This window comes from Microtus pennsylvanicus, chromosome 10 (genome assembly GCF_037038515.1).
Source record: "Microtus pennsylvanicus isolate mMicPen1 chromosome 10, mMicPen1.hap1, whole genome shotgun sequence".
NCBI classification, from domain to species: Eukaryota; Metazoa; Chordata; class Mammalia; order Rodentia; family Cricetidae; genus Microtus; species Microtus pennsylvanicus.
Window position 1 is genome coordinate 6909950 of NC_134588.1, and position 15140 is coordinate 6925089.

The 15140-nt window shown below is 41.0% G+C and overlaps 1 protein-coding gene across 2 annotated transcripts in view; it reads right to left on the reverse strand.

The window, feature by feature from the left end:
• Window positions 1-1972: 1972 nt before the first annotated feature.
• Window positions 1973-15140, reverse strand: part of Cdh20 (cadherin 20) — a 244441-nt gene continuing 231273 nt past the window's right edge. The window contains exons 11-12 of one of the 2 annotated variants that reach the window (XM_075987654.1): window positions 11952-12203; window positions 1973-3509 (exon numbers count right to left, since the gene is read on the reverse strand). In XM_075987654.1, the coding sequence (XP_075843769.1) occupies window positions 3001-3509; window positions 11952-12203 (761 nt within the window). In that variant the 3' untranslated portion in view covers window positions 1973-3000. The remainder of the gene's footprint in view (window positions 3510-11951; window positions 12204-15140) is intronic. The other variant, XM_075987655.1, reaches the window with a different exon arrangement.

The following is a 15140-nucleotide window of genomic DNA, read 5'->3' on the forward strand; positions in this document are numbered from 1 at the left end:
GTTGGATATGAAATCAGTTGACTCGCACAGATGCCCTCCTTTCCTCAGTATGCCACCCCGGCCCCTGTGTCCACCTGTAGTGGTGAAGGGAGAGGTGGAATGACTTGCATGGCTCTTCGGCCTAACCTGAACAGGCAACCTGCTGCTTAGTTACTGTCTTCTCCTGCTCACTGTAAGAGCATCAGCATGGTGGCTCACTACCGCAGGAGAAAGGGATTTTTCAGATCCATTTGGAGGGCTGGAATCTCTTTCAGCTTACAATATGAGCTGCAGTAAATCTCCTATTGTGGGCTTCTTTCAAACTTCCTGTATTGTACTATTAAGCATCCTCCCAGGAACTAGAAGACACAGGGAATTGATTAATCACTCCATGCCCGTTATCATGGGGACTCTCTTTGCAGGATGTGGGGCATGATATTCCCTTGTGGTTAAGATAACAGATGTACCCAGTTGTAAAGCATGCAATATAAAGAGAAATAGTTGTAAAATTATCCTCAGAGCTTATGGAAGGAAGGAAGGAAGGATGTTATTGACGTTAATTTGCCCAACTTCACAAAATCAGTATGCTGGAGAATCTAGGCTGGGCACATATTTCTGTTTTATTCTCTTGCATTGTTAACTGTATTTTTATGTTGTGCTTCACCCTCAAGGAGGCTCAGTGAGAGCTGCTTGCCTTTCATGGGCAGTAAAAGTTCATCTACAAAAAGATGCAGATGAGACTTGAGCTGTTGGTACAGCTTGTGATGTGCACAGAATTACATCCCACTGGCTGCAAGACTCTCATCTGCCTTCTGAACTTTTTGACCACTATTCTTGTATATTATTAGAAGAGATTAATAACAGCACTGTGGTGATAGAGTTGGGTTCGTGTGGGATGATGATACAATCTTCCAGAGCGAGAGCGAGAGCGAGAGCGAGAGCGAGAGCGAGAGCGAGAGAGAGAGAGAGAGAGAGAGAGAGAGAGAGAGAGAGAATAGAAAGTGGGATGTGAAAAAGAAGGGAAGGGGAAGGGGAGATAGGGTAAGAAACAGAGCAGTGTGTTGGTTATTCTCAAAATGTGGTTCCTGCACCAGCCGCATCAGTATTATCTAGTAACTTGTTATAACGGCAAGTTGCTTCCATCTGATGCATTACTGCATCAGAAATTCTGTGGGTGAGATAGTTCAATGGGTCCTCCATTTGATTCTGATACATGGTAAAAATCTGACAGCCACTGCTATAATTTATATTATCAGAAGATTATTTTGTTCACAGTTTTACTGATAACTATGTAGTAATTCTTCAGTAATACGATGTCAAAGCGAAATCTTTTTCAAGTCTGTTAGCTAAGCACTTGTTCAATGTCTAATGCATATAAAGGATAAAGTTAGGTATATATTATATGCTACTTATTTTAACTACTATAGAGAAAGAAGTTGAATAAAATTTGTCCCTCCAATAATGAGCTCTTCTTCAGTGGATAAACTGATTTGTATGTGACTTGTCATTGAAATAGAATTGAAAATGACATATTATCTTGCCTCTTTGTTGCTGTATGCCCTCTCCCAAAATTAAAAATACATGCCAAATTCATGATTGTGCCATTAGTATTAAATGGTCCTTTGCCCCTTTTAAAGAATGAAGTTTGTCACTAAAACATTAGCTATTGGGGGCTGGAGAGATGGCTCAGAGGCAAAGAGCACTGGCTGCTCTTCCAGAGGTCCTGAGTTCAATTCCCACATGACAGCTCACAACCATCTGTAATAAGATCTGGTGTCCTCTTCTGTACTATAGGATACATGCAGGAAGAACCCTGTATATATAATAAATAACATCTTAAAAAAACATCAGCTATTGAAGCATATTATTAACATGGCCAGCTATCAACACAGAATTCACAGCCTCATGTTTCTCTGACACGGTTTCTGTGTTATGAAGCAGTTCCAACCTGAGGTAAACCATGATCATCTAGCTCAACAATGAAACAAATATGAAGGTCACCTTCCTTCTATTTACTTAGCTTTTATTAAAAGAAGTGCTAAGGTACTGAGATGTAGTACATCATATTTATTAACAAAATTATTAACAAATATACAAAACTTTTACATGTAATTCTCTTACATCCATTTCTTTTCTATAATACTGGTTTTGTTCAAGTAGGTTATCTACAGTATGTAAACATCCCTTGGATTGACTTTACACAGATTAGGAAAGCCTTCTAACCCATGCTTTTATCAGATACTTCTTTATATTTGGCTTTCGTTGGTTGCGTCTAATCTCCACATTTGGCACATGGAAGAGACATCTACAGTGCAAAAGAGGCAGCTTTTCCGGTTTCCTTCCGACTTTTGAAAGGGCATAACAAGCTGAGAGGAGAACAGTGCAGTCTGACTCACTGATGCTTGATTAGCTGGAATGCCAACTCTTTGAATGAGTATTAAACTTGAGCACAAGTCAATGTCTCTTCCTTCTCCCACCCTTCCCACCCCTCCCTCATGCAAGGCCCAGTCAATCTTAACCTTGTCTCAAAAAGGTTAAATGAAATACCATCCATCTTAGAACAATTTCACTGAGGAATAATTTTTTCAGTGGTGTGTGTGTATGCGTACGTGTTGATTTCTGCATATCTGATGATCTGGAAAAACAATCTGAAATGGAGAACAAAGATAAAATGGATACTTTTCGTGGTGGCAAAATGTCAAAGGCCTTGGTGAATAGTTAAAAAAAAAGCTAAGCTTTTGTTCATAATACTTCAAGTCTTTGAATACAGTGTGGGGAAAAAAATAAATAAAACGTCTAAAACGGTGACTGGAGATTCTGCCCTCTTCTTCCTGGGTTTTCTTCTGATTATTTAACTTAGTCTAACCAAGTAAAGCTGATCCAGAGAGAGCTCTGCTAGGTCCACTCACTCCCATCCTCACTGACCAGCACAATATTGCTCCTGTGGCGGCCACACCTCGTGCAGAGAAGCGGCCTTTGAGAACGTCTGGGTTTGGATGCGCCTCGGCCTCCGGGCTTCCGTCACCACACGGGCGCGGGCCCCTCCGACGCCCCGTAGAGTTCTGCGAGTTTCCGGAAGCGGGGCCCCCAGTCTGTGAGGAAGTCAAAGCTCTGCTCCGAGTCCGAGGTGGCTGACTGCAGGGAGCTGAGCGAGCCGGCCACGGAGCCATCCCCCTCGAACATGTAGGTCTGCAGCGAGTCGAAGGGCGGCGCCCACAGGTCCATGTCGGCCTCGTAGAGCTTGGCCAGCACGTAGCTGTGCACCGTGCTGCTGACGGCGCACGTCTGAGGCACGTAGCGGGAGAGGCTCTCGATCTCGGGGAGCATGTCCTGCCGCGCCTTCGGGGCGCCCGCCTGCGCCTGCGCCTCGCGCGGGTTCCACATGGCCGCGATGTCGAAGGCCTCCGTGTCCTCCTCGCCGCCGCCCTCGTCGTCGTAGCGCACGATGTTCTCGTGGATGTTCTCGTCGTCGTCGATGATGTAGGGCTGCTTCCGGTGCCGCCTCATGGACAGGATGAGCAGCACCAGCACTGGCGGCACACAGAGAAAGGCACGAGTCAGTCCCCGGGAACAGTGGCAGCCAGGGCAAGCTCTGGGCATTTCAAACCCCAGTTACTTAACCAGCTCAGGCTGACTCCCCCTCCTGCATTGTTATATTAGGAGCTCCTGGGCAAATGAGGCTTTCTGTTTCTTCAGTTGATTCGTAAAACACTGCACAGCTTCATAGAAGCCTGTTGCTTTGAAACTCTGTGTAGACACAGAACCAACCGGTATGAAATCCCACTAAGATGCCACAAAGCATGTGCCCTGCTGTAGAAGATATGCACCCTGCTTATAGAATAATGAGTTTAGTATACATTTATTATAACCTAAAAGCCGCATGTAGGTGAGGTTGGAGGGTGTAGACATTCTGCTTTCTTGCTGTAGCATCTTAACAGGATTCCACTATAACTACAACCATATACTGAGAAATAATGAATGTAGACACTTACGGTAGGTGTCAGCAAAAATAATTGTCTTTTTATGCCTCATTCAAAAACTAACAGCATTGTGGGTAGGGGTTTATCGGACTCCAAACCTAACCGAGGAGCTTTGGTGTTTTCTTCAGGAGTTTACCTCCTGGTAGGCCAGCCTTGATCCAGAGAAAGCTCTGCACTAGAATATCTGGATGACACAAAGTGGAACAGTTGGGTATTTATTTATTTTAAAAAGGACACAAAATTGGGGATGCGGTGGGAATATGGGTAGACCTAGGAGGAATTTAGGGGTGAATATATATGATTAGGATATAGTGTATGAAATTCTAAAAAAAAAATAATGAAAATATTTTTAAAAGCTTGAATGACCCTTTAAGTCCAATAATTTCGATTCCTCAAAAAGACCTTTAATTAGAGGGGTATTTGTGACTTTCTGGAACCAGTGGTTTTCATGGAAGAGAAGGAATGGGCAGAGATGTTTTCTATAGTTCAATGTGTTACCAGAGAAGCGCCTCACTGTTAGATGTGCTGATGAAGGTTAGGATAAAATTTTATCCCAACAAATGCATTTTTCTCTAGGTGTGCTCATTAGGGTTAAAGGAGAGAGAGACAATCCCATTGAACTGTTTATCGCTGTAGCTGGAAGCATTTTCCAGGAAGAGTGTTGTGGCTTCGACTCTAGCACTGCTATTGATTTTCTCCTGCTGTGCTTTGTTGCAGCCGGTGAACAGTGACAGTTTGACGGCACTGCAGAATAAACCGCAGTTCCTTCGAGGGTGGTGGCAATGGTGGTGTGTTGTTGTCTGTGTGCTACAAGGTTACTGACTAAGAAAGCTCACAACAACAGATCTAAACTGTTTGCTGAATACAAATTGCAGTTAGTGATGTTAGCACCTAATATTTCTGTGACTGGAATTAATTGGTGACAAAATGCATAATCAGAAAATAATGAATGACATACTCTTGCATATTTTCTCTCTGTGTAAAACTATGAGGCTTGGACAAGAGCTGCAGGATTTCAGGAAAAGTGACTAATAGGACTCTAAGGGACTGGGTGGGAGGTTTGAACTTAGTGTGAAAGACTGGAGTGTGATTTGGATTTAAAATAGCATAGAAAAAATGGGTTTCTAAGTGACATTCATATCTGTGAGGTACAGCGAACACTAAACATATATTTTAAAAGGCTCTGCTAAAATGACAGAGAAATAACATTGATTATAACAATTCTAACATGAACTTGTCCTTATGGAGTAGCTGTGTTAATGAGATTACTGTTAATATAAACTAGGTAATGATGAAAGCTGTCTTTGGGTCACAACTGTTGCTAATAAAGTAGAGGCAAGGCTGCTGAATTCTGCTAGAAATGCTGGGAAAGAAGGCACTCGTGTCATGTGCTAGCGGTACTAGGTATTTTAGATGCTGCTAGGAAAGAAATTGGAAAACGTTTTTAAGTGGCCAGGCATTTTGTGTGTGCGCGTGCGCGGGTGCGTGCGTGTGTTTCCAGTTACTAGGTTGTCTGGGCCTGGAGGATCACATAGCATAGGAGTTTGGGAGTTTGAGGCCAGTATGGGCAATATCATCTTTAAAAAATAATAATAATTCCAGCTAGGGAAGCCTAAGCCAACTTTGGATTTTACCTCTCCCGCCTTCCCTCCAAATCTAATCACCTAGTTTCTCCAGTATCACCCCCAGAACTTAGCAGACCACCAGCTGCGGCCTCTCTTCTTTTCTTTCCCCATCTCCAGTGGGTCACACAGGCCTTTTCCTCCCCCACTCTTGTTTTATCCCAGGCTCCAAATCAAGCATTCTTTTTCCTGGGAATGCTCCAGGCAAACCTGCCAGGAAAGCAATTAGGCCATCTAAGAAGGTAGGCAAGCTTCAGATCTTCAGTCTCCCTCTTCTCCTCCAAATCCAGTTTTCTAGTCTCAGCCCCAGCTCTGTAGCAGATTACCCTTGGGGCCTCTACTCACTCTCTGCCCTGACTCAGAACTAAACAAATCCTAGTGGAACAACCTGCTAACCTCCCACCTGTGAGTTCCTCAGCTTCAACTTTCTAAACCATCTCCATTCCCAAGTGTCAGCTCCCAATACCTAGAAACACATTTGCCTGAAATCCCAGCGGCACATATGGCAGGATCCCAGAAGAATTTCCTATCAGGCAACATACAACCAACACAACCCCCTAAAAAACAGAGCAACAAAAACCAAGGGACAAAACACTCACCCTGAAAAGACAAGACCAGATATCAGCACCCAGAATTACAATCATACCAAACCCAGATGCCTAGACCTCAGTGCAAATACACAGTAATGGGACTAAGATAGAAATCAAGAAAGAAATGAAAGATTTCTATAATTGAATGAAAAGGAAACACAGCATATCCAAACTATGGGACACAACGAAGGTGATTATAAGAGGCAAGATCATAATACTAAGTGCCTACATAAAATAAAAACAAAAAATGAAGAGATCTCATATTAGTGACTTTAACAACACTCCTGAGAATTCTGAAATGAAAAGATGAAACTACACCCCAATACACCCCAAAGGAGTAGAGGTCATAAAATAATCAAACTCGGGGCTGATAGCAAAAAACAAAACAAAACAACCCCACAAAAAAAAAAAAAAACAACTCACAAACAAAATCAATGAAACAGAGTTGGTTCTTTTAGAAAATAAGATTGACCAGTCCTTATCCAGACTAACTAAAGGGCATAGAAAAGATCTAAATTAACAAAACTAGAGATGAAATGAGGAACATAATAACACACCAAGAAAATCCAGAGAATCATATGGACATAATTTAAAAACCTGTACTCCAACAAATTGGAAAATCAAAGAAATGGATAATTTTCTCAATAGATACCACTTACCAATTTAACTTGAAGTCAGATAAACATTTTAAAAAGACTTACATTCCTTAGTGAAATAAAAGCAGTAATTAAAATTCTCTAAAACAATAAAAGCCTAAGGCTAGGGGGTTTTAGTGTAGAATTCTACCAGACTTAAAAAGAGCTAAGACCAATACTTCTCAAATTATTGCACAAAGCAGACACAGAAGAATCATTTTCCAACTTGTTTTACAAAGCCACAGTGGCCCTGATACTTAAACCACATAAATGCCAATAAAAAAATTACAGATCAATTTACCTTGGGAACATAGATGCAAAACATTCTCAATATAATATTAGCATACTGAATTAAAACACATCAAAACCACCATCTATTGTAATCAAATTGGCTTCATTCATAGATTCAGAGATAGTTCATTATACATAAGTCAATTAATACAATCCACTGTATAAACAAACAAATACAAAAACCACAGATCATCTCATTAGATGTACGAAAAAACCTGTGACAAAATCCAACACCTCTTCATGACAAAAAGTCCTAGAAAAGTTAGAAATATAAGGGACATACATCAACATAATGAAGGCAGTTTACAGCTATTCCATAGCTCACATAAAAACAATAGAGAAGAACTCAAAGAAATCCCACTAAAATCAGGACAAGACAATGTTGTCCACTCTCTTCATACATTTTCAATACATGGTACTTAAAGTTTTAGTTTCAGCAATAAGACGACCAAAGAGGATCACTGGTACATGAATTAGGAATAAGTCAAATATCTTTGCAAGTTATTTGATAGTATACATAAGTGACCCTAAAAATTCCACTGGGAAACTCATACAGCCGATAAACACTTTCAGCAGAGTAGCTGGAAACAAAATTAACTCACAAAAATCAATAGCCTTTCTATTCACAAATGACAAATAGACTGAGAAAGAAGTCAGTGAAGCAACACCCTTCACAACAGCCTCAAATAATACAGAATATCTTGGAGTAACTCTAACCAAGCAAGTGAAAGATTTGTATGAGAAAGATTTGTATGATAAAAATCTTCAAGTTATTGAAGAAAGAAATTGAAGAAGTCTTCAGAAGATGCAAAGATCTCCCATGTTCATCGATTGATAGGATTAACATAGTAAAAATGTTATCCTACCAAAAGCAATCTACAGATTCCATACAATCCCATTAAAATACCTATATAATTCTCCACAAATCTTGAAATGACAGTCTTCAGCTTTATATGGGAACACAAAATCCAAGATAGCGAAAACAGTCCTGAATAATCAAAGAACTGTTAGAGGTATCACCATTCCCTCGTGTAGGAAGTTCTTCTGTCTGTGTTGCTTTCATTGGTTGAATAAAGAAACTGCCTTGGCCTTTTGATAGGGCAGAACTTATGTAGGTAGAGAAGATAGAACTGAGTGCTGGGAAGAAGGGCAGAGACAGAGCTCCATGGAGCTGCCAGGTCAGACATGCTGAATCTTTCCCAGTTAGCCACGACCTCGTGGTGACAATTAGAAATGGGTTGAATCAAGATGTGAGAGTTAGCCAATAAGAGGCTAGAACTAATGGGCCAAGCAGTAATTTAAGTAATACAATTTCTGTGTGATTATTTTGGGTGTAAGCTAGCCGGACAGGACGACAAGCAGACCACTCCTCCCTGTACTGCAGTGCTATAGTAATTAAAAATTGCATGGTACTGACACAAAAACACACAGTTGGTCAGTGAGATTAAATTGAAAACTCAGATGGACCCAGGTGAAGACACCTGTGTACACTGATTTTTGATAGAGAAACTAGAACTATACGATGGAAAAAAAAAACATCTTCACTGAATGGAGCTGGGCAAACTACATGGCTGCATGTACAGTAATCCTAATAGCTTCTTACTACTGAAGTTCAAGTGAATCAAAGACCTCAAAATAAAACCAGACACACTGAACCTGATAGAAAGTTGGGGATAGCCTTGAATGCATTGGCATAGGAGACAACTTTCTGAACAAAACATCAGTAGTGCAGGCACTCAGATCAACAAATAATAAATAGGACTCATGAAACTGAAAAGGCATGTAAGGCAAAGGGCAGGTCATTCAAATAAAGTGACAAGAATGGGAAAAGAATTTTACCAACTATATGTCTAATACGGCATTAATATCCAAAATATATAAAGAACTTTTAAAAAGTGGATAACAAGGAAGTAAATATCCCAATGAAAATTGGGGTACAAAAGGAAACTCAAATGGCTGAAAAACAAAGAAATGTTCAACATCCTTAGTCATTAGGGAAATTTGCAAATCAAAACTGCTTTGTATTTTCCTCTTAGAACCGTCAGAATGGCTGAGATCAACAAAACATGCAGGCCAGGATGTTAAGTAAGGAGAACACTTATCCATTGATGTTGGGAGTGCAAACTTGTACAGCCACTATGGAAATCGGTGTGTTCCTAAGGGAGGTGGGAATATACCACTTTTGGGCATATACCAAAAGGATTCATCCTACCACAGGGACACTTGCCCAACCGTGTTTATTGGTGCTGTACTCAAAATAGCCAGAAACTGAAAACAACCAAGAAATCCTTCAATAAAAAAATAGATAAAGAAAATATGGTACATTTCACAATGGAGTATTACTCTCTCATTAAACAAAGGAAATTTGCATGTAAGCAAATGGAAGTAGGAAAAAAATATTCTGAATGAGGTAACCCAGATCCAGAAAGACAAATATGGTATGTATTCACTTATATGGAATATTAGTTGTTAAGTCAGTAAAAACCAAGTTACAGTCTGTAGAAACACAGAGGTCAAGTATAGAATAAGAAACTAGGTGGGGCAGATAGCTCTCCCTAGAAAAGGAGAATATATTAGATAATTATGGATGGATATGGGGGCAGGGCAGAATGGAATGGGAGAATCAGGAAAGGAGATAAGAGAAGGGGTTAGGGAAGGATTATAGGACAAGACAGCTAAAATTAAGGACCACTTGAGGGGTAATACAGAAATCTAATACAGTTGAAACTTCATAAAACATATACATAAATGAAGGTGATGAAAACAATATTGTCAAATAATCAAGGAAGCAGAGCCTCAATTGGCTGTCCCTTGTCACCAAATGAAGTTTCCAGTACTAGAAATGGGTTGCATCTAATGGGTCCCCTAGGAATCCCCAAACACTTGGGCTGTTGCCAACACTATAGGAAGTTCTCCACAAAGAGATGGCAAGACCCCTTTGCTGAAGACAACCATACACAGCTCATTGAACTTGGAGAAGTAGAGCTAGTGTGGTACGTGTTGGTACTCTGCATGCTACCAAAGGAGAAAAGTAAACATCAACTCAGCTAGAAACCCTCCCATCTTCAATAATGCCCTTTCTTCAAGATATGCTAGTGCAATGGTGTCACGGAGCTTGTGGAAATAACCAGCTAATGTTAATTGACTTAAGACCCACTCCGTGAGATGACACACTCCATACCTGGCACTAATGTTAATTGACTTAAGACCCACTCCGTGAGATGACACTCCATACCTGACACTGCTTGATTGAACAAGAACCCGAGCCTAGATTGCCCGGACGCCTAGGGTGAGACCAAGTACTACTGTTCTAGTGAGAGAATGCAACAGTAAAATGACTAGATTGCCCAGACGCCTAGGGTGAGACCAAGTACTACTGTTCTAGTGAAAGAATGCAACAGTAAAATGACTCCTCACGACACTTGCCTATACTCACAGATGAGTACTTTGTCAGCCACCAACAGAGAAGCTTCCTCTTGCAGCAGATGGGAACAAATGCAAGACCCACAACCAGACATCACACACACACACACACACACACACACACACACACACACACATACACATCAATGGCATCCTAAACCTGGGAGTTGTGTGAATTGTGTTTAACCAGGGTTGTGCTCTGTAGAAGTAAACGAGTGTGAGACTAGGGATTTTATGACACTTATGTTTACTTTGACTTCTGGAAATGTCTTTCTCTGTACAATTTAAAAGATGGGTCCTGGTTTATCAACTACATTGTTTCTTGCACAGCACTCTGAGCCAGTCTCTTTACGTAAGTACTTCTGTAATGATGACTCTTTGTGGGCCAGGATGAGCTTAATGTATTTTCAAAAGATAGAAAGAAGTAAGGCCAGGCACCTTGGAAATTTCTCCTGGGAAGAGATTATTTAAAAGGGGGAAAACTCCGGGTTCTTTTTCTGTACTCAAGGTCTTCTAGTGCCACCTGACGGACACTTCAGGAATTGCAGGTAGGTTTTACTTGATAGTACAGCCGAGAGCCAGGAGCCATAACAACTGTCTCGGGGAGAGGGGGAGTTATTTATGTTCTTTCCTCATAAAATGTAACACTCAAAATACAACCAAAACCCATGTTATATTTTCAAATGTTTTTGAGAATATTCCACAGGCCTATGTAGAAAATCAGTGCAATGCTGACTGACATTTTCTATAGTGAATTTCATTCAGTCACTTGGTGTTTAGGTAAGCTAGAGATAAATGGTATACATGGATGTCTTCAAGTCTATTTTAATTTAAATTTTTAGTGTTTTATATTTTTCACTTGTGGAATAAGCACTAGGAATTTAGCTTTTAATTACCTCTAACATCTGGGCATTCACATTCAGGAGAAGAGTGTCATCGAGGAAGGTTGCCCCATGCATAGCCTGCCTGCAGTCAGGCTTGGATCTGCTTCTGACATTTGGTTTGGGGCCTTTTGTTCAATCTCTGTGATTTAGCTGCTACTTATCAGAAATGTATGTGAAAATGTGATTATTATATCTTCTCCCACATAATTTTGGTTCTATTGTGTCAATATGAACTTGTATCCCCTGAGGTAAACTATGAAGGTCAGGGTGTTTCTGTCTCATTAATCTCCGTATCTAGTATGGTATTAACGATTACAATAAATAATTGATAAATCTGTGTGTTCTAGTCTTGCCAAAGAGGCCTTGAGGGAAGGGACTGTCTTCAACTTCTGTACTTTTCTCTACGCTTTGCTCTACCACCTTTTGAAGTAAGCTTGGGAGAAGGCCAATGCCAAGTAGCTGCAATAGGGGGTTAACTGACTCATGGCTAAAAGCATGTGGACTCCCCCCCCCACACACACACACAAACAAGGAGTCAGCAACTCACCTAAGAGGACAAAGACGCAGGCCAGGATGGCGATGAGGGCACCCCGGCTCAAACTGACGGGGAGCATATAGGCCTCTGGACTGCAGGACATGACGTGGCCGTCGTCGTTGCAGCTGCACACTTGGATGGTGAGTGTGCCGGTACTGCTGAGTACTGGCTCTCCGCTGTCTGCTATGAGGATGGGCAGGTAGAAGACGCTCTGCTCCTGCTGCCGGAAGCCGGACCTCCTGGTTAGAATCCGAGCGGTATTATCTGAAGGAGTAAGGCATTAGGCAATTAAAAATGAGAACAAGAAAAATGAGCATGGAGTAGGAAGTGGAAGCCCAACCATTGAGTTAGTCTCCTGGATTGAAGAAAGCAGGGAGGCAGGGCAGAGGAAGAAGAGAGGTTAGAAGGAGTGTGCACCTGCAGCCATGGTGCGTTGGTTTGCCTCAGCACCTAGATTAGGAAATAAAGATTCTCACTTGCTTTCAGGCAAAGCCCTGAGGCCTACGAGAGAAGGGCTTTAGTGAGAGGCTGTCTTACTCTTTGTGACACAAAGTGCCCAGGGAGAACTGTCAGCCTTCAAATCTAACAAAAGTGTCCCGGAAAGCTTGACAGAAATGAAGAGTCATTGATGATTTGTGGTCTCTGTTTGTCCCCGCTCAGCATCTTGCCAAGCCCTGTGCCACTTTCTGCCTCTATGAAAGGAAGGCTGAGGCGCCCACATAACTGTGCAAGATTGCTTATTTTTGCTATTCTGACTGGAATTCGTCTTTTGCTATTTTCTTTTATGCCTCTCAGTTGACATCAACAACTTCCTGAGGAACCTGTTCATTTTAACAGCACATTTGAGTCCCCCGGGCATATGACACACCTGTGACTTCTCCTGGCCTGTGGGCTGCGTCTACACAGTTGATAGGAATTTGGTGACTTCTACTCTAATTTATGTTATGCCTATGGTTGTTTTGCTTGTGTGCTCGTCTGTATTCTACCTGTGTGCCTGGTACCTGCAGAGACCAGAAGAGGGTGTTGAATCCCCAAGAACCAGACTTACAGATGCTTGTGAGCTGTCATGTACGTACTGGAAATTAAACCTGGGTCGCCTGGAAGTGCGGCAGGTGCTCTTAACTGCTGAATTATCTATGCAACCCTGGGGAAAATAATTAGTTACTTTTCTTCCCATTTAAAAGATAAGAATTTAGGATTTTTCTCTCTATTTAAAAAATAAAAATTTTAGCTAAGAGAAAATCATATACCTTTATGAGGTACAGCGTGATGTTTCAGTAGGTTTTTTATTGTGCAATAATTAACTCAGGACATTTAGGCAACCCATTGTCTTTTGTGTGTGTGTGGGGTATATGTATAAGATTGTGTGTACACGTATGTTCACATGTGTGAGGAGACTAAAGGTTCATGTGGGGTGCTTTCCTTGCTCTCCACTTTATGTTTTGAGGCAGAGTCTCTCACTGAACGTGGACCTTTATAGTTGGATAGGCTGGCCCAGTGAGCTCTGCAAATCCACCTATTTCCCTCAACCAGAGTTAGGCTTTGAGACAGGCACTGCCACCCCTGGCCTTTCCAGGTGTGCTAGGCAGCTTTACTCAGGTCTTGCATGTGCAAGAAGTAGTATGCTGGCTTTGTGGGAACCTAGTCTGCTTGGATCCTCACCTTCCTAGACCTGGATGGAGGGGGGAGGTCCTTGGACTCACCGTAGGGTAGGGAACCCTGACTGCTCTTTGGACTGGAGAGGGAGGGGGAATGGAGGAGGGGGAAAGAAATGGGAGGAGGGGAGGAGGTGAAAATTTATAACAATAATAATAATAAAATAAAAAATGCTGACAAAACTATCTCTCTCCCATCTGCCATCTGAAACATTTCTTCTTATTTCTTTGTAATTAGAATACAAAAAAAAAATCATCTCCTGTAGCTATGTGAACTTCACATTATCACTGACTAAACAGAAGATATAGCAGAATATAATCCTTCCTTAGCTGAATGGTTAGATATGTTTCTCAAACTCTCTGTGTGGTAGGATGTGTTGATGTTGATACTTATCAAGTATTATATAGTTTTAGATTTAAGAATTTTTGAGTTTATATTTTTAGGTCACCTGAAATAGCTTTGAGTTATAAAGCAAATATGTTGTTTTGCAATGTTGTGATCATTTTTTTCAGAGGAATAATTTGAGAGATGTGGTAAGATGCATAAGAAGTAACTCATGAAGCCAAAACCAAGATGGATATGGTGGCACATGCCTGTAATCCTGGAACTGGGGCAGGGAGCTGAGGTCAGGAGGCCTGCAGAACATTCTGAGCCAGCCAGGGCCATATAGTGAGGTCCTGCTAAACAAACAAACAAACAAAAACCACATAACTCTGAAACAAAAAGATAAAAAGCTAATATCGTCAACAGAAAATGTTCTGGGTATGTTTCACATAGACTAGAATTTCACAAAATTTGTAAAAGCTTAAAGCAAACATGGCCAGTAAGCATCAATATTTCTGATTCTCCTTCCCTTCTTATTTTATTTTTTTTGTTTATTCTTTTTAGTTCTTTTTTGTTTTGTTTTGTTTTAGATAGTGTTTCTCTGTGTAACTTTGGCTGTCCTGGAACTTGAACTCACAGAGATCTGCCTGCTTCTGCCTCCTGAATGCTTGGATTTCAAGACATGCACCACTACCACCTGGCCTCTCTTTCTCTTCTTGAATGTAAGAAAGAACTCTTGTTTCCTACTTTTTTTAAGTTGGGCATAGCAAAATAATTACCTTAGTTGACAAAAATGGGCAGGTTGGAGCTGGTGTCTGACTTTCCCTGTACTCTTGCCTTGAAGCCTTATTTGAAAGAACACAAGATTTATGGAGCCTGGGACACAGCTGGATGAGGTGGACAGCCTTCAGGTGCAACTCAGACCTTTCTAATACAGTATTCTCTCATTTATATTTACTTTTCTCCTGTTTATTTGATTGATTTTGTTTTTGTTTTTGTTTTTAATGATACCAGCTAGGTTTTGATTTTGTTTTTCAGTTTTGTTTGTTTGTTGGTTCTTTTTTGTTTGTACTCAAGTACCAGTTTTCGTATTTAGTTCATGTAGTGTCTTGTGTAATCTTTGTAACAATTTGTTGTGTTACTGAATGATTCTACCCCTTTACAGTGAAAGAATTAAAACCTAGTTTAACTGCATTTCCTTCCATCACTAACCTAGATAGT